Consider the following 24,654-nt stretch of genomic DNA (forward strand, 5'->3'; position numbering starts at 1 on the left):
TATACTGCAGAATCCTGTCCAGGGCCATCGTGCGGCATGCCACGATTGCTGAGGATGATGGGGTCTGTCCGTACGAAGTAGTCTCTGCCGCTCAGCCGCCGTGGACGAACGATCAGATGCAGACCCGGCTGCTTGATGTTCACACAAGTGTAACTTCAAAGCTTTTCCATGAGCAGCTTTCACAAGCTGGGCTGATTTCTCCTCGATTGTCACGCCTACGGGGTGGCCGCGGTGGCTCTCTCTGCCGGCCAGCTTGCGATGAATTGCGAAGGGCTGAAACGCGCGCCCTCGAGCTGGAACAGTCAGCTAGCACTCACGACTCACCCTCTTACTAACTTTGCATTGGTACAAGCAGTACTGTGCAAAAGCGGCTCCCATTTCTATCATGAGTTGCGGTTGCTGCGCGACACACAGGAGAGGACTGAGCCGCTGACGAGCATATGCTGAATGGCGACTGATCGGACCGCGTTTGCCTGTCACAAATGCATGAGCGGCTGCAACCTCATGTTGACGTGTGCGTGTTAGTTGTCTGCAATGCAGAGTAGTGTGTTTGCGAAGACGAGGAAAGCGGATTTGGACTTTAGTTTGTCGGCGGAGTTGCAGTTGCAGGCATTGGTCGCGGAAGTAGCCGGAGCTAGCTAACGTCTGTCTTGGCTCAGCAGTTGTACTGGGTTGGTCTGTGCAGAGCCGTCAATTTCACTCACCGCACAGACCAACGCAGTCACTTCTGAGGGCCAAGACAGACGTCAGCTAGTGTGTTGGAAGACATGGCCAATGACAACACTGCTGCTCGCTGCGCACAGACCATCGCGGGCTTTTTCTCGAGGTGCAAGAAGCGCTTTCCATTCCACGCAACTTCCAATCTGAATCGTGCGTCGTACAGATGAAGGAATCTATCAACATCGCACGGCTACACATCGTACTGCCGTGGACAACTCCAGCAGACACGCGGAAATGGAACCCGCGACTCTGCTTGATCGCTTGGCCGTCACGAGCATAGAAAGCTTACGCTGACGCTTCTGATCCTCCAAGGCCATGACTGCGGGCTTGAACACAGCACAAATGGGTCATTCAGCGAGCACAAGCAACATCGCAATCTCACGGACGCAAGCCTATCTTGACCTGATCGTGGCCACATTACATGTGTTGCGCGCTAGTCCACGTGTCTACGACTTAGCTGCCGCTGCGCAATGACGAAGCCGTTCACTTGAGGACCGTAGAGGATGAAGTGCCTACGCCATCGACGAACTCTGAAGTATGTAACAGGAACTCCGTGGGCCGCGGCCACATGTCCATAGATACAAGAGACGTCTAATCCGACTCATTGTCGTGGCGAACAAATACTTCGTGCTCCAACTTTCGCGCGTTGTCGATACCGATCATGCCACCAATACTGCATTTGATGCGCCATGGTCAAGGATATCATTCGCCAGAAGTGACTAAAGATGGGCACTTGGTCCGCGATCCATTGCTCACAGACAAAGGACAACAGCAATGTCGAGACAGATGCAAAGCATTTTCCAGGCACGACAAAGTCAGCCAAGCATCATCAATTCTCACCAACCACAGAACCTGACCAAAGCAGATCGAACTCCTCGTCGCCTCCCCCATGCGAAGAGCAATCCAAACCTGCCAACTGTCTTTCGCTCCAGCCGTCGAGCGCGGCCTAATAATCGTCTGCCTCCCTCACGCAGAAGAAGTTTCAGATGCACCCTCCGATACAGGAAGTCCAATCGAAACTCTCCAAGCAGAGTTCAGTCAAGGCGTAGACTTCGATCATCTCAAACACGGCTGGTTCGAGCATAAAGGAGAATTCTCAGTAGAACCCAAGACTGTCAAGGTCCGCGCCACAAAGCTTCGACAGTGGATCAAAGCGAGACCAGAGAAGGAAATTGCTCTCGTCAGCCACGGATTCTTCAATCATTTCTTGTGTGAGGAGGTTGATGATAATGGGGAGCAGACGACGCCTTGGTTCGACGCATAATATTCACCTTGACCTCGATACTCCTGCTGACACTCAGATCAGGTGGAATGAAGCCGAATTGCGCACTTACACCTTCTCAGATGAAGACGACGAAACAGCAAGAATCTACGAGACAGAAGAATCCTTGTCAGCACGAGGAGCAACAGCAGACGATGTCAGACCGATGTCTCCAAAGGTCAACAATCCTTCGACACGTGGTAGCAATCCCAATGAGCACTATACAAAGAAGAACTAAGCAAGAAGCGAAACTGAGAAATAAGACATCCAAGTCCACAATCTCGAAGTTCGACGCCCCGTGTAGGACGAAGGAAATTTATCTTTAACATCGAGATCATTCCGCAATGCCAAAAAACCCAAAGCCCCAGAAGCTCAAACGTCCACGTCACGTCTCACGTACATATGTGTCCTTCGCTCACGAGAACATAATAAATGCGGAAAATCCAACTCATCTCTCCAAGCCCTAATAAATATACTGTACCATCTACCAGGCCTGACATCCAACTCCGGAACCACCGGAGAATACCAACAGCAAGCATCCCATCCCAGCAGTTGTACAATAATAACAAATCGAGCCCGTCCGCACCCGTACCTACCTGAATTGGGAAACAAAGCTCGCGAGAAGCTAGTCCATAAAACCGCTCACCAAGGCAACACATATATCCATCCGTGCATGCGAAGCATTGCGGTAATTCCAATTTTTACAGTGTCCTCATTGGTCGCCTTACAATAAATCAACAAACAATAATCGCACAGACAAAAAAAAAAAGACCGCCGTTGATCGCCAAACGGAAAACCCGTTTCTTCCATCCACGCCAGACCGTCCACCGGCCCGTCGGTCTGCAGACACATAACACCAAACTCTACTAATTTAACAGCATTCGATTAATCGATTGACGGGTGTCAAAAAGTTTCACCTCCAACAGACATCTAATCGCTTACAACTATGATACAAGCGATGAAATAAGGCAGACGCCACAGCCGCACGCACATACTATGCCAGCACATTCCTTATATTATCAGGCGACGGACAACAAAATTACTCGTAATAGCATTTCATTGTCGCATGCAGCAGACAGCAGGGTACCCAGCAGCTGAAAAGAATTGGCTATAGCACGCACGGACATAGTTCGCTATACATATATGTACGCTATCCCGAAAACTCTACAACCCAGTCTTGCGCTAATGGCGGTTAGTGCGACTTCATGTGTACAATGTCGCGCATATAATATGTGCCTGCTATGCTGCTGAACTGTCGAAAGCAAAGTGCCACAATGTACAGCTCTCGTCCCAAAGTCAGAGCAAATTCGAGGCCATGCAGCGCTGCGTGCTGCGTGATGGAATGCAAAGCAATCACAAAACTCTCCCGAAAACGTGTGTCAGCCAAACTCAATCTCGATAACGAGTCGTGCATCAAATATCGAACTTCTTCTTCTTCCTGGTGCAGTGTGCCAGTAGCGTTGACTTGACACTTTCGTCTTGCTTCGAGCTGCGAGGATATTTGCTGTCAGGTGGCCAGTCCACAAATCGGACTGCATCAGCTTTGAGTCGCTTCATGTAGTCCAGGAATCTGTCGTCCGTTCGATCAACCCGACGACGGCCATGAAAATGCAGGTCGATCGTCTGAAGCTGCGCATGGTTGCCAAGGTGTCGCAGTACAGACATCAGGTCGTCGTCGTGGACGAATCGTCGCTCCTCGTTCGTTCTCATCGAAGGGTTCAGGCATGGCACTGCGTCCTCTAGCATGAAGCTTATCCTGCGAATGAGGGCGGTATTCGTGGGACCAATGGATCTGGGCACATTAGCAACAATGACTTAGGAGCTGCAAAAGTTCCACAGAATACTGCAGAGCTCACTTACTTCATGAACTTGCGAACGTTGAGATAGCCTAGCTCACGCCACTCATGCTCCCAGAACGATCCATATCGCTGCGTGCGACGTTCGATAGCAAATGCATTCTCGGAATAGAGAATACTCCGTCCTTCTTCCTGCGCGGGCGTTAGTGTTTGATATTGCGTCAGCTATATGCGGTGGGTGCGACGTACGTAGACTTGGCGGCAAGTCCGGAGCAAAGCGGCACTGCGGCTGAAATTGTCGGGTGTTGCGAAGTTGATCGTTGCGTTTTCTGTGACGAAGATGAGGCGATAGATGTCGTTTCTGAGCTCAGCGGGAAGGTCGAGGAACCCAGCGTACTTCTTCGTCTTTGGCACCGATCGTGTGTTGAGTCGGGTTAGCGTTGTCTGCGTAAGTCTGTCTGGCTTGCAAGGCGACGCAGACACGCTTTGGCATGAGGCAAAGTTCTTCGGGTCAATGTTCAAAGTGATAGGACCTTGATGGCCAGGCGGGATGTTGACAGTGAGGTGAACAGTCGTTCCTGTTGCTGGAGGAGTGGTTCGTAGGGTGCTTTCCTCCTCGGCATCGGACATTGATGAGTCGGAGAAGTTGGCGACATCGTCGGAGGGTAGTCTTGCAAGTGGAGATGGAGATCTCTTCCGCTTCTTTGCTGGCGCTACCGAGATAACATCGCCAACGGTCTCCTCTTCGTAGTCGCTCTCGTTGTCGCTGATGGCCACGGCAGAATCTTCAAAAGGCGATTCTCGCTGCTGGGTGCGACATTTCCGGATGGCTCGTCCTTTGGCATTGTAATCAATGGCGAAGTCGCCGTTTCCGAGCTCGGAGCTCAAATTGTTGCGCTTCTGCTTCTTGGTGCGTGGCATATCGATTGATGGGCGCCGGTGGCGGCAAGGTGCTGTCTGCAGTGGTGGCAGCGAGCACAGAGGTTGATGTAAAGAAGAAGTCTAGAACTTGCAATGGAAGTGGAAAGCAGTCGATGCACGGTGGAGAAGGTGGCATCCACAAGCTTTGCCCTGACAGAAGGAAAGCACGGCCGTTCGAATGCACGTGCGGGCGATATGAGGCAGGAAGGCGGCACTCGAGCAGGCGCCAGCAACGGAGAAGGGCGGGCAGCGTGTACCGGGGAGAGTGTGAAGAAGGGTGGCGTTTGAAAAGAATTGCAGACGAAGCATGACGATGGCCGCGCTTGCGAGAAATTTGAAGCTGGCAGAGGCTAAGAAAGCAGCCGCATGCCGTCTCGGCGAGCAGGAAGAGAGCGGTGGACTTTGAGACAGGAAGACGTACTGACCCTTGAATGACACCCGCCGAGCCTGGCTGGCATCAAATGACTATTGCAATGCGCTGGTCGCATCGCCCACGCTGTAGTCGGTGCGTTGTCCGAAACCCGCCCACCATAAGAGATATAGCAGCACCACCTGGGCCGTAGCAGTCTCGACCTGCCGCGCCGCACATGACCCAGGAGCGCTGCAATCTCACTCACCCGTGCTCCTCGTCCCGACACCGACCTGCTGCAGCAGGTCCAGGGCGCTGCAACACGCTGCATGAGCTGCGCCAGCCGCAGTCGTCGTCGGCGTCTTCGCGGGCCGCAGAAAGACGTCGCGTGGAAGAGGCAAAACACCTCACCAAACATTCGATCAGAACGTTTCAAATAGCTCCTCACTCAGTGGTGATTTTGGGCCCGGAGCTTCTCGGCAGCATCCACAACGCAGCTTGCGCCGCGGTGAAGTATGTGCCGTACAGGCCGGCTCATCAGCTCGAATTTAGTTTGGTAAAGAAGAAAGGAAGAGGAGATGGCGAGTGTGCAAATGTCAAATACTGCGCGGTACGGCCCATCCCGGGATGCGTCCGAGCTCAAGCGTGCCCGCAACATTTCTGTCTGAAGAACTTCGACCAACTCACACAATCGCAGACGCTGCTGTAGGCACTCACCATGGGCTCCAAATATGGCACGATCGTCATGGGCCCGGCTGGCGCTGGCAAATCGACCTTTTGCGCCGCCATGATCCAGCACCTGAGGAACAATCGCCGCTCATGTTTCTATATCAATCTCGATCCGGTGTGTAGCGGACGCGAAGAGCAAGGTAGGTCGCGCATGGCTGATGTCGTATGCAGGCGGCGGACGACTTCGCCTACGAGCCAGATCTGGATATCAAGGACCTGATCACCCTCGAGGATGTCATGGAAGAGCTGCACCTGGGACCGAATGGCGGCCTGATCTACTGCTTCGAATTCTTGATGGAGAACCTCGATTTCATTACCGAACCGCTCGAGGAAGTTGGCGAAGAATACCTCATCATCATTGACATGCCCGGTCAAATCGAACTGTACACCCACGTTCCCATTGTGCCGCAACTGATCAGGCACCTCACTCGAGGCAGCTTGAACATCAGCATGTGCGCCGCCTACCTGCTCGAAAGCTCCTTCATCGTCGACCGCGCCAAGTTCTTCTCGGGTACACTGAGCGCAATGTCAGCCATGATCATGATGGAGGTGCCGCATGTCAACATCCTGAGTAAGATGGATCAAGTCAAAGGACAAATCGCGCGGAAAGAGCTGAAGCGCTTCATCGATCCGGACACAAGCTTGTTGCAAGACGCGCCCGAAAGTGGTCTGGTATATGAGTTCAAAGAGGGTGTGGACAATGGCGATCCTGAGGACAATAGTGTCATGGCCAAGGATTCGTTCGCGAAGCTCAATCGAGCTGTTGGGCAACTGATTGACGACTTCAGCTTGGTGTCGTTCTTGAAACTAGACGCGCAAGATGAGGACAGTGTCGGTGCTGTGCTGAGCTACATCGACGACGCCATTCAGTTCCATGAGGCCCAAGAACCACGTGAACCAAATGATGACCTCTTCGACCCACCGGATGCTGATATGGGGTGAAATTGAGTGATCGAGCAGTCTGAATACAATCATGCGCGCCAAAGCTCTTTCTAGTGTCACGGCACGGCATCACCGAAGTTCCCGCCCTGACGAAACTCACTTCGGCAGGGTATAAATCTGTCATGAACCGCAGCGGTCTGATCTGTGCGACCCTCGGATCACATGCTACCTTATGAGCAGATCCATGGCAGGATTTTTGAGCGAGAAGAGCACTGGACAGCCAACTCGGGAACCGAAATGACGACCAGACAGAGGCTCTTCACGAGACCTTGATTCTGGAGTCTATGAATATCGACTTGATGACAGCTTTCGACATGAGGAACATGTCGAGAAGCCAAACAGCTACCAGCGCGATGATCATCGCGACTGAGACCCAGGCGATTGCTTCACTCTGCAGCTCTTCTCCGAGATAGACGGTACCGAGAACCCATCCTACATTCGGGAAAATCAGAGCTAGCACCACTGTCAGCTTGTGCAATATGTAAAGCGTGTACTGGTCTCCTTACCCCACGAAGCATTATTCCAACTCATATCAATTCTCCACTTTCCCTCTCGCTTTTCGAACAGACCCGCCATAATGATGAGAAATGCCACGCCGAAAACAAAGACGCAGAACAGCCACAGAAAGATGCCAGTCCAGGTAGCCACAATCAAGAGCACCTCTCCAGCAATCGGGTGCGTAGCAAAATAACCATAATCCGCCGGCGCAGCTCTAGCACATCCTATCAGCGCAACAATCGTGAAACCCGCAGTCCCAACCATGATGAACAGACCTAGACAGCACAAAAGTCAGCTCACACTCACTAATCAAACGCCCCTCAACTTCATCATCAGCAAAGAGGACAACAACTCACCACCCCTCAAATCCACAACCGGCCACCCCCTCTCCAACAAATTCCCAAACACAAACGTCAAAAAAATCACACACATAATCCACCCCAGTCCCTGATACGCCACTCCCGCAACCATAATCGGCACTCTCTGCTCAACCGGTTGACTCTGCGCAATCGCGCCCGCCGCTGTCCCCGTCAACATGGCATTCAAAATGAGAATAAACGCCGGACTTGGAAAATCTAAAACTTTAATATCCACGTATTTCGATATGATGACCATGTGTACCGTCGCAGACGTCAAAGATATACCCGCGTAGAGCCAGAATAATATCCTAATAGTCGTCACCAGCCAAAGACCGCAATGTGGAGTTCCGTATCTCTCCATGTTAATAATCATCGTAGCTAAAGTAAGCCAGAAAGAGCCGAAAAAGTAGCATTCGGGTGGGGTGGTGAAGGATTTTCGAATTAGTCCGGGGTTGTATTTCCAGCGGAGTATGAGGAGGAATGTAAAGAGGATGAAGAGAGCGATGTTGAAGAGGAAAATTATTGTGCCGATTGTGGTTAGGCCGGGGAAAGTTTTGGGGGAGGAGGAGAGGAGGATGGAGATTCCGCCGGTGGATTGTGTGCAGGTGAACCAGGAGAAGGTGAAGTGGGTTGTTAGCCAGGGGAGGAAGGCGGTGCGGTGGTTGTGGTTGTGAGGTTTCGCTTCATTTTGGTGTTCTGCTGTAGAGAGTGGGAGTTTCGTGCCATTTGGAGTCGTTGGTTTGCCATGCTCGAGATAGGAGGATTCTTGGCTGGTGTTTTGGTCTTTTTCTTCTTCGGAAGACATGGCTGATGCTTGGTGAATTGCTGAAGCTGCAAATCGCTTTTGTCCGGCTAACCTTTCTGCACGTCTCTGGCGTGCATTCTTCTCAATTCTGAACGTGGTTCCGTCGCTCGTTGGGATAGAATTTGTCCAAATTTACAAATTGTCGACTCATTCATGGATGAAAGTACGTCTCATACCGGAACGCGCGCGACACGCGGCTGAAGTTCGTGTTTGCCAGTAACCTCGCCTAAGTGCTCTTAATGTTTTACAGCACGGTGCATGATGCACGACGTCATTTCCAGATTGAGTTCGACGAATTGGTTTGGTGAACTCACCTGTGCCGCTTGCCGGAGAAGTTGAATACAAATACTGCATATATCGATTCATGGCATTGAGCACTACAATACGTAGATAAATTCCGGATTCTCGACATCTGTCAAATCCAGCCACTCTTGATTCTCCAACTTCTCGTATCCCGGCTGGGCACGAATCTCGGCCTTCTTAGCATTCTGTAATCGGCACCAGAAATATATGAAGGCCATGATCAAGAGGCAGACGCAATAGCATACAAGAATCGTAACCTCGGCGGAGACGAAGCGTGGTGCATCACTGGGACGAAAAGTTTGAGGGCATGGAAACCTAGTCAGCATGGAGTCGAGCATATTTTGACAGAGGTAGCTTACCGATAATGTTGCCCACGCAATACGCGATGAGATACAACGCTGCCGTAGTAGTCTTCTTCGTATATCCAGCTACGTTGGTGGATATCAGCGACAAGAAGCAGACGAAAGGCGTTGGACTCGCTTGTGTGAGATAGTATCCGGCAAGTCGAGCATTATTATATCCTTCGAGAGGCAGTCCGACGATGAGCGCCATTCCCAGGATCGCAAGAATCATACCGCCAGATGACGTGAGAATACGACTTCCAAGCCTGTCCCCTAGGAAACCAGTCACAAGCAGAACAACCACTTCGACCGCACCGCCCGGCGTGCCATAGAGCAGAGACTGCTGCTTGGTATAGCCAAAGCTGGTGATGAGCTGAGAAAAGAAGTTGGTAAGGCCTCCGTTGGGGATATCTGCGACGAGGGCGTAAAGCGCGAAACCCCAGACCATCGGGTCTGTCAACGCTTCCCGAAGTTGGTACATCTTGAAATGTTTGTTTCCAACCCCTTGCTGATTAACTCGAATTCGCTGGAGGGCGAGAACGCGATCTTCTTTGCTCAGCCATCGAGCGTTCATTTGGTTGTCTGGTACTGTGAAAAGGAAGACGATGCCCACTGCGGAGGTCACTAGTCCAGTCGCCAGGAAAAGTATCTGCCATCCTGCAAGACTCGCCGGATGTTTTTCAGTCCCCACTGCGATGCCATAGGCGACCACACCTCCAATGATCTGAGCGATTCCGTTCCAGCAAAACCAAATGCTTACTCTGAATCCTTGCTCTGCTTTCGTGTACCATTGACTGGTCAGAAGGGCGAAGCCTGGTGTCACAGCCGATTCTGTCAATCCGAGAAAGAAACGGATCGCCACGGCGCCAGAGAAGTCTTTGGCAGCGGCAAAGCAAGCCAAGACCAGACCCCAAAGAATGATACACACCGCTGAGTACTTTCCAAGTGGCAGTCGTTGCAACAGGCGATTCGTAGGATATTCCCAGGCCAAGTAGCTGTCATCCACAATTTTAGCCAGGGTTCAATTAGTCTTTGCGTCTCACATTTACTCACCCAAAGTAGAACATGCTTCCCAGCCACTGATAATTGTCCCCAACCAGACGCAGATCAGTCTGAAGTCCCATGATGGAAGCGTAAGATAACGTCGTCTTATCCAGATACTGCAGACCATAGATCGTGCACATGATTGGCATCAGATTCCAATCGATGATCCTGCGTAATCTCTTGTTGGTAGCTTCGTCGATATCAATCACTTCGCCGGTCTGGCCCTCGAAGGCTTTCATCGCCTCGTCCGCATCGTGAGAATGCTTGAGGATATTCTCTGGCACGGAGCCTGAACGTATCGCCCCATCATCGAATGCCGCAATCTTCTTTTCCGGGTCTGAGTCTGCATCGTAAGTGTGATTGTGGCTAGCCATTGTTCTTCCCGAAGCACTGCACGGTGCCTTCAAGGTCAATACAAGACAGAATGCCAAAAACGAGAGGAAGGGAAGTCTCAGACGCCCACGCTGATCCCTACATCATGTACTGCGATCGGCACGCCCGCCAGTCAACATTGTGTGGCGGCCGCGATAGCTGTGATAAGCTGCACGAAGCATGGCCGTTCGCTGCGCATGGCGACCACATGGAGGCGGAGAATATGCGGCAGTGGAGTGATAGGCAGAGCTTTGCCTGTGAATGGCAGGTTACAATGGCGGAGGAGGGGTGGTCGGGCAAGGATGTGGATCCCACTTCGCCTTGAGCATGCTTAGACGGCACTTGTCTCGCCTTGGCGATAGCTTCGGGGTCGGAAGGAGGCCGTGCTTGTAACCTGGACGCCTTCTGATAACAATGTGATGATATGGGTTGCATTGCGGGTGTTGAAGAAGAAGGGTTGTCTGCGATGAAAGTGGCAAGCAAAGCTCGGCCATTGCAGGCAGGCATCGGCATTTGTCAATGTGGCCTCAGGCTCAAATAAGTCCTCGGTCGACACCACTTGCTACATTCAGTCACTATTTCCTACGGACAGACGAACCTCTCAAATGCCAGGTTCAAAGCTCTCTCGCAAATCACTGCGACCTTGGGATCAGATGTCCAACAAGCAGAAACCACACACTTTGAGGCAAGACTCAAATGTGAGACTCTGCTACACCATGCGAAAGATTTCGCTCTGCGCGCCACTCTCTTGCAACATCGCCACTTTCTCGCCAAACATGACATCGTCGGATTGAATGTAGCATTCTCCCAGGAAACGATATTTCCCGTCCCCCGTTGGCCGAAGAATGTATGGCATCATTCCGCCGAGGATCATGGCAACAACATCACCTCTCCTCGTGATCCTGGATCCCACTCCTACGTATCCTGCAGTGGTACGGAACACACGTCGTCTTCTGCAGACGTTGAGCAGGGCGACTTCATACCGCCTGGCAGGCCGCAAGTCTCCTAGTTCCATTGATGTCCAATCAAGCGAACATCGATCATCGTCGAAGATGTAGGCTTTGAGATCCGTCCATGCCGCTAGATCCGCGGCGGTTGCGAGCTCGTTCTCGCAATTGACTCCACCGATGAATAAAGACGCCGTTTCCAGCTCATCACTCTGCTCTTGAGTGATTTGGATGCAATCCTTCAGCCATTTTCTTTGCCGAGGCGGATCCTCCCAGATCTCTTCAGTAAGCTCCGGTAATGTTTCCTCTATAGTACACAGCTTGAATCCCGAGACTTCAAGTACGTTCAGATCAATGCCACATCCTGAATTTGATTCGGGCCATGGCTGGGCGTATGCCTTGGCGCAATTGAAGTGGCTATGCATAAATGTCACAGGATGGATTTCTTGACCCCATTTGTCCAAGTTCAGGACCCATGTGGGGGCAGAAGACTCCTCCAGGCTTTCATTAGAGGTGAGACTGACGTTTTTCCAAAGCCATGGACCGTCCTCGTACTCCTTCAGTGCAAATCTCATAGCATCGCGCACAACCTCGTGGTACGACCGGTTGTAGTCCGGCTGCAGGAGACAAGGAATCTCGTCCGACCATGTCTTCAACCCAAGCATACCGTACACCCGATCAGCTGGTACACTTGTCTGGAAAGCCCTTGCCTTCTCCAACAAGTGACTGACCATTAGCGGGCCGCAAGTCGAACCGCCGTAAGGCACATCTGCCAGATCCCATATGATCCAGGCGTTTCTGCAACCCGTGGACTCAGTAATACTGCTAGACACGTAGAGCTCCTTGTAACGTAGCCAGTTGGCGGCCCGCAGGAGGTTTAGTAGGTCAAACTGGAAAGACCCAAAGAAGCATGTATTTGAAGGAGCGAGGACAGCTTCCTGGATGACCCACAATCTACTGCAAGATCATTAGCTACTAATGTAAGACCGATCACTGTAGGGAGCATCTACCTAAACCATGGCAGCGAGAAGAGGCATGTCTGTAGCCGCTCAAAATCTACAGAACAGCGCAATCCTGAGTCGGCCTTGATCGGAGTCTTATCAATATGCTTGAGATTGTTCGTCTCTTCGTTCATGTCTTTGAGAATGGTCGAGATGTCTTGTAGAGCTAAGCTAGTTGAGTGCTCATCCTCGCAATGACCGAAGCAGACAAGGTTTCCAATCGAGCTCCGGTATATGTCGCCCATCAGTGCGACCTGTTGTGCGCGTTCTTCGAGATTCTTCTGATTGATGCACACAGCATCAATCCATACAGTCCGGATGACACTCGAGAATCGCGTACGCCGTAATGCTGCCACGCAGCTAGCTGAGTATTTGTACGTCTCTCCATCGATGACGAGTGTCTCAAGTTCTTTAGCGTCTCCCCAGACGTACGAGATGCTCTCGTACTTGGGCATGCGGGCGCCCTTGAGACTCGCGTGGCGTAGAGTGCATACTACGAGTGCGTCCCAGAATTCAGCGGGCTGTACATCAAGTAACCTGAATTCTTGACAGTCTGAGCACAGAGACTTGTAGTTGTACTTGATATCTTTGACGAACGCATTGCGTTCCTGTGAGTTCAGCTCGCACCCTGTCATATCGCAACAACGAATAGCCTGGGCAACCGAAATCAGTCGAGTAAACGTGAAGAATTAGCAGTGAACAAAATCACCAGAAGTGTAAGAGAATAGACTCCAGTAACCTCGAGACAGCTATCACACTAGGTCGCAGTGAAGTGAAGTTCATTGAGATTCCAAATGTAATATCAGATTGCGAATGAGCATTGCTGAGGTGATGGGCGGACATGCCCACAAAAATATCAGTGACTGACTGGTGGATAAGCGGTTGACAACACAACGATCTCGCTAGTCGACCCTCAGTGGTCATGAAGCAACTCATCTGATCTCGGTTCTGCAACAATTCGTGAGTGCTGTTCTTGCTCATAACTGCCAGCAGAAAATCCTACGCTTTGTCGTGAGTATTTAGTACCTGATTGGCCTCGTCTACTCACTCGCTTCAGCCAGAGGCGACTTGCAGCTACGCCCTGCTGCACAAGCCGAGCAACAGTTAATACCTTGCTGGAAGGGACATTTCCGATTGACGGAAGGAAAGGGTCGGGCGCAGAGGTGTGTACGTTTCGTCAATCTCGAAGTTGTGCAACGATTCCTGCCAACACATACGTCAAAACCTCATGCCGGGCCCGAATCCCCACGAGCAGCAGCAGAAGGCCTCCTCACCTCTCATCCTCTCCTCCCAAAAACCCTCACCCTCTTCACACCCCCATCCGGAATAATAACCAACTTCACAAACCCATACCCCTCCCCTTCAACCCTCTCCAAAACCTCCTTCCCATACTCATGCTCCGCATCAGGCCCCGTCTTCTGCGGCTTCAAAACCTCAACCCAATCACCCGAATCATGCCCTGGCGCACTCTCACTCGCACCCGCAGCAAAAACCTGCACCTTCTGCGGAAAATTCCCCCGAAAATGCGCAGTATCAACCACAATCCTCTCAATCACCCCATCAGGAATCCCAAGTCTAATAATCGTCCAATCGACATGTTCCCCTCGAGATCTCTTCGTCTCCCATCCATCACCCATATCGACTCCTCGTCCAGGAAGGAGTAAATTATCCTTCGTACCGAAATGTTGATCAGAGCAGGAAACTGCCACACCACCATTAACAGTCGCAGCGAGGTCGAAGATTTCGTTGACATCTTGCGGAAGGACAGGGACGACTTCTCCAAAGAGTCGGAAACGAGCGATTCCTCCATCGGGAAACATTTGTAACCGCACATGCGTGTAAGCTTTGTCTGTGGTCTTGGGCAAAAGCCAGCCATGTCGTTGACTTGGTCCACATTCTTGCTTGGGTAGGATAGTTTCCACAGTACTATCATTGTCCCAGAATTTTGAGGTCTTGATTTCCTCTTCTCTGCTATCGTCCACAAAGACACCTTGTACAGCGACTTCAGGTGCTTGGTTGCCGTTGAAGAAAGCGGTATCGATCTCCACGCCTTTGACTCTTCCACTTGCTACGCCTAAGCGTATGACAACCCAGTCAAAGGGTTCTGTATTGTGTCGTCGTGTTTCCCAGCCATCATACCAAGCTCCAGCGTATGTGAAGACACCTGGTTTGCGGACAGGTGGGGTAGGAGTTGTGAGGTTGTCGGCGGCAGCGAACCATTCGTCGGAGAAGGAGAGGATACGAGACCCGAGGGCCTTGTTGATCAGGTCTGCGTTCGGTCAGCAGGTGTAATCGCACGAAGCTGTCGACCAGTGTGCCTCTCACCAATGCTATCAGACTTGAAAGTCGCATCGATTTGATCTGCAGGCACAGACTTGACAACAGAGTCAATGACTTCCTGTGCAGCATCTGCAGTAAACACTTGAGCTTCAGCCATCGTGAAACTGTTGGTGTAGATTGGTGTCAGAACGTACCATCAATGACAGTGGGCAAGCTGTACCTTTTGCATGCGTGCCAATGTTCGGGGCCTATCGATAGCTGCACCTCGTTTCACGCTATCAGGTGTTTCAGTGGCGTAAAAGCCAGGCGCGGCCATCTCGGCCAGCTCCGGCCGACGGCTCCCCAGATTTTACCCTTGAACCATTTGCCAGTTCCATTTCTCCACCTGAGACAATCGAGTAAACATAAAGTAATCGGGGTTGGTAGAGTTGACGAGCTGCAGACCTTTCTCCTGTTTCCTCCGCTCTTGCATTTGCGTCGAATGCATGACTAAAACCTGCTCGACGAGGTCCGGATTGGCGCAGTGCGGAGAAGTTGTGCTCGAAAAGAATTGATATTGCCGTGCTATGAGATACTGTGCTAAATCACCTGTGGTTTGTCGTAAGTAGAATGCAGCATGAACTCAACGGTATCGACAACGCCATTCCTATGCAAATGCATCGCTTAGTGAAGACTGACAAAATCTCCACCATCATGTTCAACGCCGAGACTGTTCAAGAGGTTCTTTGCGGCGGTCTCGCCGGTAGCAAAAGCTCCGTGCACACATCCGTTGCCAGTCAGAGTACAGTGCTCTCCAGCGAATTGGAGTCGCGAGCCTTTGTGGTTCTCGAGAGCATCCATCAACAGGTCAGGATCGTCACCAACCTTGTCGGCGGAGTAGGAGCCATATCCAGCCAGTGGGTCCTGGGACCAGTGCGTGGTCTCAACGTCGATGAGACGAGGGAGAGACTTGTATGGCTCAGTGCGGAGAAGCTTGAAAAGGGGTTCGAAAAACTTGTAGATTTCCTTCTTGTTGGTCATGGCCTCGATGCGCTGCGTCAAAGGCTCGGCGATCTGGATACAGAGCTCCTTTCCTCCGGTCATGATCCAGAGATTGATGGTAACAGTGGCATAGTTCAAGATGGAATACTGTTCGTCAGAGCTGCTCGAGCCAGGTGACGTCGAATACTGATCGGCATCCAGCTCCGGGGGAGATGGGAAGTACACGAACTGATCATTCTCCTTACTCCAAAAGACATCAGCAAATTCGAAGAACACTTTGCCTAGAGCTCCATAGCTGAACTTGGAGATGGCGAGCTGCATGTCGCTTGGCAATGGTGGATCGAAGTGGACCAGGTTTCGCTTGAGAGCACCGAGCGGCAAGGTAGAGACAACGGCATCGGCTTCAACGACATGCACATTTCCTTCGTCGTCGTGATACTCGACGGCACATTTCTTTGAGCCATCTTCAGTCCATGCAATGCTGTCGACAGTGCTGTTGAGCTGAATGGAGTTTGGAAGGAGACAATCGGCGGTCCATTTGACGATGGCATCGTAACCACCTTTCATGTACAGATTGCGTTCGGTAATGAAGTAGGAGAGATGTTTGGAAGAGGCGGTCTCGATCGAAGTTCCGATCCACAACTCAACTTCTTTGAATGCCTGTGGAGCCCACAAGCGCTCATCATCGGTGATGAGCTCGTGCTTTGCAACGAACGCGTTCACAAAGTCAGACACGGGTTGATCAGGCGCTTCTGGGTGCGTTTCATAGTACCACTCCATATGATCTGCAGCTTCGTCGGCCACTTTTTTGAACTTGGCCTGAGCACCAGCTCGACCGTGCTCCGTGTAGTACAGAGGGAGCCCATCATCATAGTAGTAGTCGAGCTTCAGCTTCGAGATTAGTTTGACCAGAGGATTCTGGCTTGTCTCGTGGCACCATGCAGCGCCTAATGTTCCTGGTGTTAGCAAGCGAGAGAGAATATCCCCTGGGGTGAAGAAGCCTTTCGGCCATCAACGAACCAACACAGGTCTGCAGCTCAGTATCAGCTACAAGTTTTGTGTTTGAGGACTAACCAATATCTCTTGGTACGCCTTTTTCGTTTCTCGTAGTCTGTATGCGTCCACCGATGCGGTCGCGAGCTTCAACGATAGTGACGTCCAGGCCATGGCGCTGGAGCACAGATGCGGCGCGGAGGCCAGAGATACCCGCACCAAGCACAATCACTTTGGCCTTCTCGTTGACTCCGGTCCTGGGTGCCAGCTTGTCGATAGCTGCCGGCGCCTCTGCCTGGACGGCCATGTTGGCAGAGACTGAGGATGCGTCCTCGCCCAGGCCGGAGCCACAATTAGAGGGCTTTTTGGGAGGACTGTCACATATCGTGGAGGTCTGGTGGTATAAGTGCGCCATGTTGTGCTGACACGTTGACATTCACGTGCGTCGGTGTGTGCGTTTGGGACTGTTGCTGTTCGCAGTGGGCAAGTTGTGAGAGGAGAAGAGAAGCTGAAGAGCAGCGCGAGGCAAGGGTCATCCAGCCAGTGGGCACGTGGGATGTGCGGGATATCTGGCGTAAGTGACGCAGGTGAACCAGACTCATCCCAGCAAGTGCTTCCGAGTTGGGCGGCGCGGTGGTTGCCCGCTGCAATTCGCTCGCCACTCGGGCCTCTCAGCTGCTGCATCGATCCATCCATCGATCCTGGACTCCGCTCGACGGAAAATGCGCTATCGCGATAAGAAGAAATCTGCTACGCGGCCTTGGGCCTTGCTGGCGCACTCTTGCGTTTCTTGTCCTCCTCATCCTAGCATGCGTGCAGAAGCTTATCTTTTCGGAATCTCGGTCGACGCCATCAAGTAACGATGCTGTGCTGCTGACTGGTGAACGAGAGCAGCGCTACGCCACCGACAGCGCTGCGGTAGCACCATCAGCTTTGCATACAGATCATACAGTGGCGAGCTGAGCCAACACAATCAGAATCGAAGCAAACCAAGCCCTCATATTTCAAGGCATTGTCAAAGTCAAATTCTAGAGCACGCTCTGAGAGAGCAAGACAAGCCATGGCCGAGCCCGGAGGCGAGTTCCTCCCAGGAACCATACAACTCTTCGTCCAAGGCGAATCTGGCGACCTACGCGACCAAGAACTTGTCCTCAACCCAACACCAACCGACAGCCCCAATGATCCCATCAACTGGTCCCCATGGCGAAAATACTGGCACGCTACTCTGGTCCTCTTCATCACCGCAATGACAGCGGCGATCTCCAACGATGCCGGAGCAGCCAGTGATGGTATGCTGGCAGAATTGGGCATTTCTTACGATGTAGCGAATACAGCCGCCGGAGTCCTATTCGCATCGATCGGATACTGGTGTTTACTCGCTTCTCCCATGCCTTGGCTATACGGTCGCAGGATCCAATATCTCATCTGTCTGACATTCGGTATGGTCGGCTCTATCTGGTTCGCGCGCATTAGAGGCGTGCAAGACTCAATTTGGAACCAAATGTTTGTGGGCGCCTCGGAGAGCTGCGCAGAAGCTTTGGCTCAGTTATCACTCTCGGACTTATTCTTCCAGCATCAACGTGGGTCTGTTTTGGGCTTGTATATCTTGGCAACTTCGATTGGTACATTCTTGGGTCCACTAGTTGCAGGATACATCGCCATTGATAGCTGGAGGTGGGTGGGCTGGACAGCTGCGATCGTTTGTGGGTGTTCGTTGCTCGTCTTCTACTTTGGTCTAGAAGAGACAGCTTTCCAGCGTGATGCCATCCTTGGCCTCCAAGGAGCTCGCGCATCAATCTCAGTAATTCCAGGCGAGAAGAAAATTACGGACACCCCCAATGAGCTCGACACCCGCAACTCCCACGACAGCGCTCGTCTCACCATCGACCGCAAAAAATCCTACCTCGAACGCATCGCCCTCATAACCCCAGCCCCCAACCTCATCGGCCTCGGCTTCAAACAATACTTCCACCGCCTCTGGCTAACCCTCCGCGTCTTCACCTTCCCCGCAGTCCTCTACTCCGGCCTCCAATGGGGCGCCCAAGACGCCTGGCTATCCTTCTACCTCACAGTCGAAGAAGACAACTACTACGACCCACCCTGGAACTACAGCAACCAAGCCGTCGCAATCATGAATGTCCCTACCCTCATCGGCGCCACAATAGGCTGCATCTACGGCGGCTGGTTCTCCGACATCTTCGTCAAATATCTCGCGAAAAGACGAGGCGGAATCTCCGAAGCCGAAGATCGTCTGTGGCTCATGTATCTCTCTGCAATCATCAATCCCGCGGGATTAATGCTTTTTGGCATCGGATCTTCCAAAGCGTGGAATTGGCCCGGTCCGTATCTTGGTTTAGCCATGACCGGGTTCGGTTTTGGTTGCGCTGGAGATATTTCCATGGCATATTTGATGGATGCTTATCCGGATATGGTGCTTGAAGGGATGGTGGGTGTGGCGGTCATTAATAATACTTTGGCGTGCATTTTTACGTTTTTGGCGAGTCGGTGGATTGATGCGAGTGGTTTGGCGAATACATTCATTGCGATTGGGGTTTTGTCTTTGGTGTTTCATTTGACGACGATTCCGATGCAGATTTTTGGGAAGACGTGTAGGCGGTGGACGTACAACAGATATCAGCGATTTTTGGAACTGCGAGATGGTGAGCGATGACATGAGAAGGTGTATTGTAATTTTGGAAGGAGAACAAGTTTGTACACATCGATGGAAGATGAATATCAAGAGCACATTGATGATGGGTATCGCATGTATATTGCATTAGGAGTTCGTATTACAACCTGCGATTGCGTCCAATCGAATTCTTCGTCATCCAACGACCGCCACTCCGACCTTATCGATACAGATAGTTGTTCGTGAATTTGTTACCATAGTAGTCCATCTCCTCATCACTTCTCATCGTCGCATTCGCGCGTACAACTTGCACGACCCCATTCCAAAGTCCTTCCGTCTCGGCGTCCAGATTCCCCGCATCAATTTTCTGTTGATGAACTCGTTTACGATCTTTTCTGAAGCTTGAAATCGCCGAAATAGTGTCGAAGGTAGTTATCTCAGCAGAATGTTTACTTGAATGCTGATTCGCAGATTGGCCGAAGTTGACCTCTTTCTCAGATGCTCCATGGTGTGCGAAACGTCCGCCTTCAATGGTCGGGAACATGTTCTCTTCTTCTCCAAAGAAGCTGAAGTCTGTCGCGGCAGCATTCCACAGAACTTCAGAGTCTCGATCGTCAGTCATTGATCTGGTACCTTGGTGTTGCCAAGGACTAGCTTTGCTGGAGGTTGGGGCTTCATTTTGGCTCATCTCCAGAACTAGTCGTTTGAGAGCGAAGATCTTGGTCTCCGAGTGCTTTAAAGTGGCATGATGGCCTTTGCGGCCCGGTGGTAACGCGTAGTCAAGCTGAGCTTGCTTGCGGGCGAATGAGGCTTCTTCTGCACACTTCTCAAGGAACCGAATGATGCGATCGGCCACGTCTTTGCTGGTAGAGGTAATTGGCACATTTGTGAGCACAAGGGTTTTCACGTGAGGCAACATTGCAGGATGCAGATTGTGACCAAGCGCTATGTGGGCATTGAGTCTCGCCTGTCGCTCCGTGCCCATTGACGAGTAACTCCGAGGCCTTGGCGTCTGTGGCGGAGTGATGGCTGGGCTGCACGAGGTGGATGATGTTGTGAAACTTGGAAACCCTGTAGCGGTCATTGTGGCCTCACCGAAGGCAGAGTTGGGACTCAGGTGGGTTTTGCCCATGTCGTGAGTGACATCGTCAACGACTTCCGGGAGACACTCGCTGTCACGCCTATTGAGCTGGAGACCACTCCTATCGTCAGGTACTTCAATCTTGTAGGTGTCATCAGCAGCAGCTGAGACTACGAGTTGCATAGGATCGCCCTCGAGCTCGTAACGTGGTGTCTGCTCATCAGTCGGAAGCTCAAATGTTTGCGGTCTGACAGAATGGCTATCCAGCTCCGCTGTGTGCGAGGGTAGTGGTGGCAGAGCAGTATCTGCCAGTTCTACACGGCCGTGAACGACTTCCTCTGTTTTGAAACAGGGTGCATCTTTTGTGATCAGACTGTGGTCGATCCTGAGAAATGACATGGCCTCTGAAGCGTGCTTTGCAAGAACTGGAGTCAGCTTTTCTGCACCTGGCACATCGTCATCTGAGTACCATTCCTCTCCGTCTGAAGAAACACGTCGTATCCTTGCAGCAGACACCGATCCAATATCCAATACGTGAAGCCTGCCTGACCTTACAAGTCCTGATACGCCTTCCACAGTGAGTCCATTGTTGGCGATGTAGAGGTGCGTGAGACCACCTGCTGGGGCATCCTCAATAGCGAGGCGGCTGACGAAGTTGCCTGTGAACGCATTACGTAGATAGCCTTCGAAGTCCTCGCCTTGGTAGATCTCAAGCATTTCGGAGCCCAGATAAGGTAACAAGTTTGGCGAACGTTGGCCTGCCGCCAGCGGCGATGACCCATCAAGCTGACCAGCAGTCCTAGTGAAGCAATTCTCCAACAAAGTCCTGACGCCACGATCTGAAACCTGGTTGTCTCTGATGTCAAGACTTCGTACTCTTAAGCCAACTGACTGAGCGAGGACCTCGACATTCTCGTCCTTCAGACTCACTCCCCGAAGCTTCAGAACCTGAAGTCCAGCAAACTTCCCAATTGTAGTGAGAACCATAGGATCTCGAGCGGGGTATGTGAATGATAGATCCAGGTATAGTAGACTTTCAAACCGGCTCAACGCTGCTGCGAGACTACTTGAAGTCACGTTCGGACATCGAGATGCATCGAGCAGCCGCAAATGAAAAGTAGGGATCGTATTCAATGTCGTCAAAGGCCTCTGAAATGCCATTCCGCTGGAGCCCGGTAGCTCTATAAGTCTGCCAGGCGAATATGGTCGCTCCTCAGACCTCCTTCGCATAAGCACCAAAGCCTGCAAAGCCGCATAATCGAAGAATGGTAGACCTCGTACGATAAGAGACTGAAGATTCGGTAGCCTCTCTATCAGATCCCGTAGCCAGTCCGAGTGCGGTCCATTGTATAGCTCTGCATGTGCAGGGGGTAGATGCAATGTATGCGTCAATGATCTAACCAAAAGTCGTGCGGTCTGGAGTGTTCTTCGGAACCGCGTGAGAGCGACATAGACGGCGTCATTTTCGACGCCAAAATGTGAAGCTGGATTGCCCCATATATGAGGCGTGAAAGTGGCGTGCCATCTGCTACACACTAGTGATGCTGAACAAAGGTCTGCAGAAGGAATGTACCGGGCTATGATGTCCCAGAGGTCGACTAAGGTGGCATGTTCGTAGCTAGGAGGCGCAGCTTCCATCGTTGTGTGTGAGAGCTTCCATCAGCATCAGTGTGCGTTGTTGAAGTCTTGTGTGCAGAGAATGTGGCATGTGGAGTTGCACCGTTCATGTTGTGCCTGCTCGTGGACAGAAGTGAAGGTAGACGCAGCGAGGCTGTGACGTTGGCTGTGCATGAGACCAAGTCTTGGCACGATCCTTCATCCTTCAGGATGAACAATGAATGGCATGAGCAGTCGAGACCACTGAGAAGAAGACTTCACTTTTAGTACCCTGTTCAGCTCAGTTCCTGAGGTATCAAGATGTGTATCCGCGTACATATGGTTTCATATGACCACGCGCGGTTAATACCTCCCATCATCCGCCTTAATCAAATCCGCCCCCTTCTCAGCAACAGCATACGTTGTACTCATAATATTCCCACTCACATGTCCGGGGAAGACACTCGCATCCACGACTCTCAACCCCTTCACGCCCATGACCTTCAACGTATCATCCACAACCTGTCCCATCGAGCACGTTCCAATCAAGTGATACTGTGTCGATATGTTGTTCCTTACGTATTCTTCCCTCGCCTCTTGGCTTGAGATGTCCATATCTTTCGGCGGCAAGACTCTGTCGCCAAGGGATTTGGCGAGGACAGGTTGCTGGACGACTTTGTCCATCCATTTGATGCCTTCGGCGAGGATTTTGGCGTCAGCTGGGTTGCGGAAGTAGCCTGGGTCGATGCGTGGGTGGGCGGTGGGGTCAGAGGAGGTGATGTGAACGGTGCCGCGCGACAAAGGATGTTCGAGGCAAACGAGCATCGAGACACGTTGCTTGCCTTTGGGTCTGCATGGATGTTAGTAGGTGGACTGTCTAGGGCGCAGATCATGATACTTACGGAGGAGCGAAGAATCCAGTTTGATCGTCACCACGACTGACGTCTAGCTGGCAGCCAATACAGAACGTCTGAATATTCGCAAAAGTCGGATCAGAGAGTTGCTTGACAATGACGTCTTCTTGCCTCTTCTCCCAGTCTGTCTTGGCCAGAGAGTTCTTCCTGATCTCGCTGATTGTCTCGTCCAGAGTTTTCTTGTCCACCAATGAAGCGTACGACACGAAGCCCATCAGCATTCCTGGTGAACCAAGTGGGCCATTATTCGTCTTACGATACATTTCTTGCATGGCCGCTGAATATTCTTCTCCATGCATAGCATCGAGTGAGTTGATACCTGGTTTGAGATCATACACCATTCCTCCTAGAACATGATCTTCGAAGTGCTTTCCGACATTCTCGTTCTTGATCTTGCACTCTACTCCAGCAGCGGCGAGTACCTTTGGGTCACCAATACCGGACAGTTCGAGAAGCTGAGGGCTGTTGATCACGCCACCGGAGAGGACAACTTCCTTCGACACTTTGACTTGAGACAGCTTCCCTTCATGACTGAACTCCACGCCGACAGCCCTATCTCCTTCGAGAAGGACCTTGGTGGCCAGAGCCTCTGTGAGGACTTTGAGATTAGGTCGATTGAGGTTTGGGCGGAGGTAACCAGTCGCTGCATAGCTTCTTCTTCCTGGATCATCGGTTCTGTTCACTGCGGCCAAGCTGGAGTAGAAGCCGTAGTGGTCTCCCGACCAAGCATCGTGCAAAGTTCGGTCATTACCGCCGACTTCGTATGCCGCCTCGCAGAAGTCGTACTCGAAAGGCTCGTAGTAGTCGTTGAAAGAAGTGTGAATGGGACCATCGCTACCATGATACTTCTCCTTAGCTGCCGCGGGCATAAACTGAGCACTAGGCGGGTCTTTCTCGCTTGGGTCTAGAGTCTGGTGCTTCTTGAAATATGGAACCATGTCATCCCATCCCCAGCCCTTGTTGCCCAGCGATGCCCATCCATCGTAATCTTTTCGGCTTCCGCGAACATACATAAGATAATTGATTCCAGAAGACCCGCCAAGCAACCTGCCGCGAGGCATGGAGTATGTCTTGTTTCCAGCTGTTGGCACTGGCTCTGACTGGAAGCACCAATCGTACTTTTCTCGTCCGATCATAGTAGGATAAAGACCTGGAGTGTACACCTGTGGATCGTCCATCAAGTCTTTGCCAGCTTCAATCACTCCGACTTTGACGTCAGGGTTCTCCGAAAGTCTTGCGGCTACGCAAAGGCCAGCCGTCCCGCCTCCTACGACGCAGTAATCGAACTCTTGCGAGAGGAAGTCATCGATGTTGCAAAGCGCTGAGCCGGATTGGCCATTTGCGCCGTTCGTTGTTCCTGGCATTTTATTGTTGTTGGCTTAAGACAATGTGTCTGGATTCGATTATCGCAATGTGTATCACGGAGCAATTTGCATTTCCTCCAGTGATTTAATACTTTGCCCGGTTCAATGGAACCTACGTCGATCAATCAAAGGCTTGTCGCATTCACCCCTCTCTTCTTCAGGTAACACGCGTCTGCACGCCTATGAAGGATGTGAGCTCTCAGCTGCCCTGCATGAACAGCTGCTGTACTCCGCATTCAGCACCTCCGCAGTACGGGCTACAACCTGCTATTCGCCGCGATCTCTCCCTATTGAGCACCCGGCCTGCATGGCGTGCATTCGATCGTGGTGCCACTAACGACCGTTGGCCAACATTGGGCGATGGGTCTTCAAGTGGCTCCAAAATGTTCATTGCTAGCCTCCATGGCCAAGACCTCAGACCTAGTCAT

At 51.7% G+C, this 24,654-nt stretch overlaps 11 protein-coding genes across 11 annotated transcripts; 3 read left to right on the forward strand and 8 right to left on the reverse strand.

Moving 5' to 3' along the window:
- Nucleotides 1–1,381: 1,381 nt before the first annotated feature.
- Nucleotides 1,382–2,219, forward strand: RHO25_011518 (uncharacterized protein; the record flags this gene model as incomplete). The annotated part of the gene is made up of 3 exons (XM_023602935.1): nucleotides 1,382–1,534; nucleotides 1,586–1,971; nucleotides 2,027–2,219. 3 exons carry the CDS (start codon nucleotides 1,382–1,384, stop codon nucleotides 2,217–2,219), a joined length of 732 nt encoding a protein of 243 aa, XP_023454625.1.
- A 1,175-nt stretch (nucleotides 2,220–3,394) lies between these two features.
- On the reverse strand, nucleotides 3,395–4,698 carry RHO25_011519 (uncharacterized protein; the record flags this gene model as incomplete). Its single annotated transcript, XM_023602936.2, has 3 exons — nucleotides 3,395–3,773; nucleotides 3,842–3,969; nucleotides 4,027–4,698. The coding sequence occupies 3 exons, from the start codon at nucleotides 4,696–4,698 to the stop codon at nucleotides 3,395–3,397; spliced, it is 1,179 nt and encodes a 392-aa protein (XP_023454595.1).
- Nucleotides 4,699–5,765: 1,067 nt separating this feature from the next.
- On the forward strand, nucleotides 5,766–6,718 carry RHO25_011520 (uncharacterized protein; the record flags this gene model as incomplete). Its single annotated transcript, XM_023602937.2, has 2 exons — nucleotides 5,766–5,891; nucleotides 5,948–6,718. The coding sequence occupies 2 exons, from the start codon at nucleotides 5,766–5,768 to the stop codon at nucleotides 6,716–6,718; spliced, it is 897 nt and encodes a 298-aa protein (XP_023454623.1).
- Nucleotides 6,719–6,977: 259 nt separating this feature from the next.
- Nucleotides 6,978–8,380, reverse strand: RHO25_011521 (uncharacterized protein; the record flags this gene model as incomplete). Its single annotated transcript, XM_023602938.2, has 3 exons — nucleotides 6,978–7,171; nucleotides 7,225–7,491; nucleotides 7,573–8,380. The coding sequence occupies 3 exons, from the start codon at nucleotides 8,378–8,380 to the stop codon at nucleotides 6,978–6,980; spliced, it is 1,269 nt and encodes a 422-aa protein (XP_023454628.2).
- A 618-nt stretch (nucleotides 8,381–8,998) lies between these two features.
- RHO25_011522 (uncharacterized protein) lies at nucleotides 8,999–10,442 on the reverse strand (the record flags this gene model as incomplete). Its single annotated transcript, XM_023602939.2, has 2 exons — nucleotides 8,999–10,019; nucleotides 10,078–10,442. The coding sequence occupies 2 exons, from the start codon at nucleotides 10,440–10,442 to the stop codon at nucleotides 8,999–9,001; spliced, it is 1,386 nt and encodes a 461-aa protein (XP_023454629.2).
- Nucleotides 10,443–11,149: 707 nt separating this feature from the next.
- RHO25_011523 (uncharacterized protein) lies at nucleotides 11,150–13,023 on the reverse strand (the record flags this gene model as incomplete). The annotated part of the gene is made up of 2 exons (XM_065603424.1): nucleotides 11,150–12,344; nucleotides 12,398–13,023. The coding sequence occupies 2 exons, from the start codon at nucleotides 13,021–13,023 to the stop codon at nucleotides 11,150–11,152; spliced, it is 1,821 nt and encodes a 606-aa protein (XP_065459496.1).
- A 642-nt stretch (nucleotides 13,024–13,665) lies between these two features.
- ALC1 (Allantoicase) lies at nucleotides 13,666–14,825 on the reverse strand (the record flags this gene model as incomplete). The annotated part of the gene is made up of 2 exons (XM_023602941.2): nucleotides 13,666–14,657; nucleotides 14,714–14,825. 2 exons carry the CDS (start codon nucleotides 14,823–14,825, stop codon nucleotides 13,666–13,668), a joined length of 1,104 nt encoding a protein of 367 aa, XP_023454627.1.
- Nucleotides 14,826–15,331: 506 nt separating this feature from the next.
- On the reverse strand, nucleotides 15,332–16,949 carry RHO25_011525 (uncharacterized protein; the record flags this gene model as incomplete). Its single annotated transcript, XM_023602942.2, has 2 exons — nucleotides 15,332–16,596; nucleotides 16,724–16,949. 2 exons carry the CDS (start codon nucleotides 16,947–16,949, stop codon nucleotides 15,332–15,334), a joined length of 1,491 nt encoding a protein of 496 aa, XP_023454630.1.
- A 753-nt stretch (nucleotides 16,950–17,702) lies between these two features.
- RHO25_011526 (uncharacterized protein) lies at nucleotides 17,703–19,313 on the forward strand (the record flags this gene model as incomplete). Its single annotated transcript, XM_023602943.2, has 1 exon — nucleotides 17,703–19,313. One exon carries the CDS (start codon nucleotides 17,703–17,705, stop codon nucleotides 19,311–19,313), a length of 1,611 nt encoding a protein of 536 aa, XP_023454631.1.
- Nucleotides 19,314–19,491: 178 nt separating this feature from the next.
- Nucleotides 19,492–21,990, reverse strand: RHO25_011527 (uncharacterized protein; the record flags this gene model as incomplete). Its single annotated transcript, XM_023602944.2, has 1 exon — nucleotides 19,492–21,990. One exon carries the CDS (start codon nucleotides 21,988–21,990, stop codon nucleotides 19,492–19,494), a length of 2,499 nt encoding a protein of 832 aa, XP_023454177.1.
- Nucleotides 21,991–22,311: 321 nt separating this feature from the next.
- RHO25_011528 (uncharacterized protein) lies at nucleotides 22,312–24,226 on the reverse strand (the record flags this gene model as incomplete). Its single annotated transcript, XM_023602945.2, has 2 exons — nucleotides 22,312–22,798; nucleotides 22,851–24,226. The coding sequence occupies 2 exons, from the start codon at nucleotides 24,224–24,226 to the stop codon at nucleotides 22,312–22,314; spliced, it is 1,863 nt and encodes a 620-aa protein (XP_023454176.1).
- Between the last annotated feature and the right edge of the window lie 428 nt (nucleotides 24,227–24,654).

This window comes from Cercospora beticola, chromosome 8, assembly GCF_033473495.1.
Source record: "Cercospora beticola chromosome 8, complete sequence".
NCBI lineage: Eukaryota > Fungi > Ascomycota > Dothideomycetes > Mycosphaerellales > Mycosphaerellaceae > Cercospora > Cercospora beticola.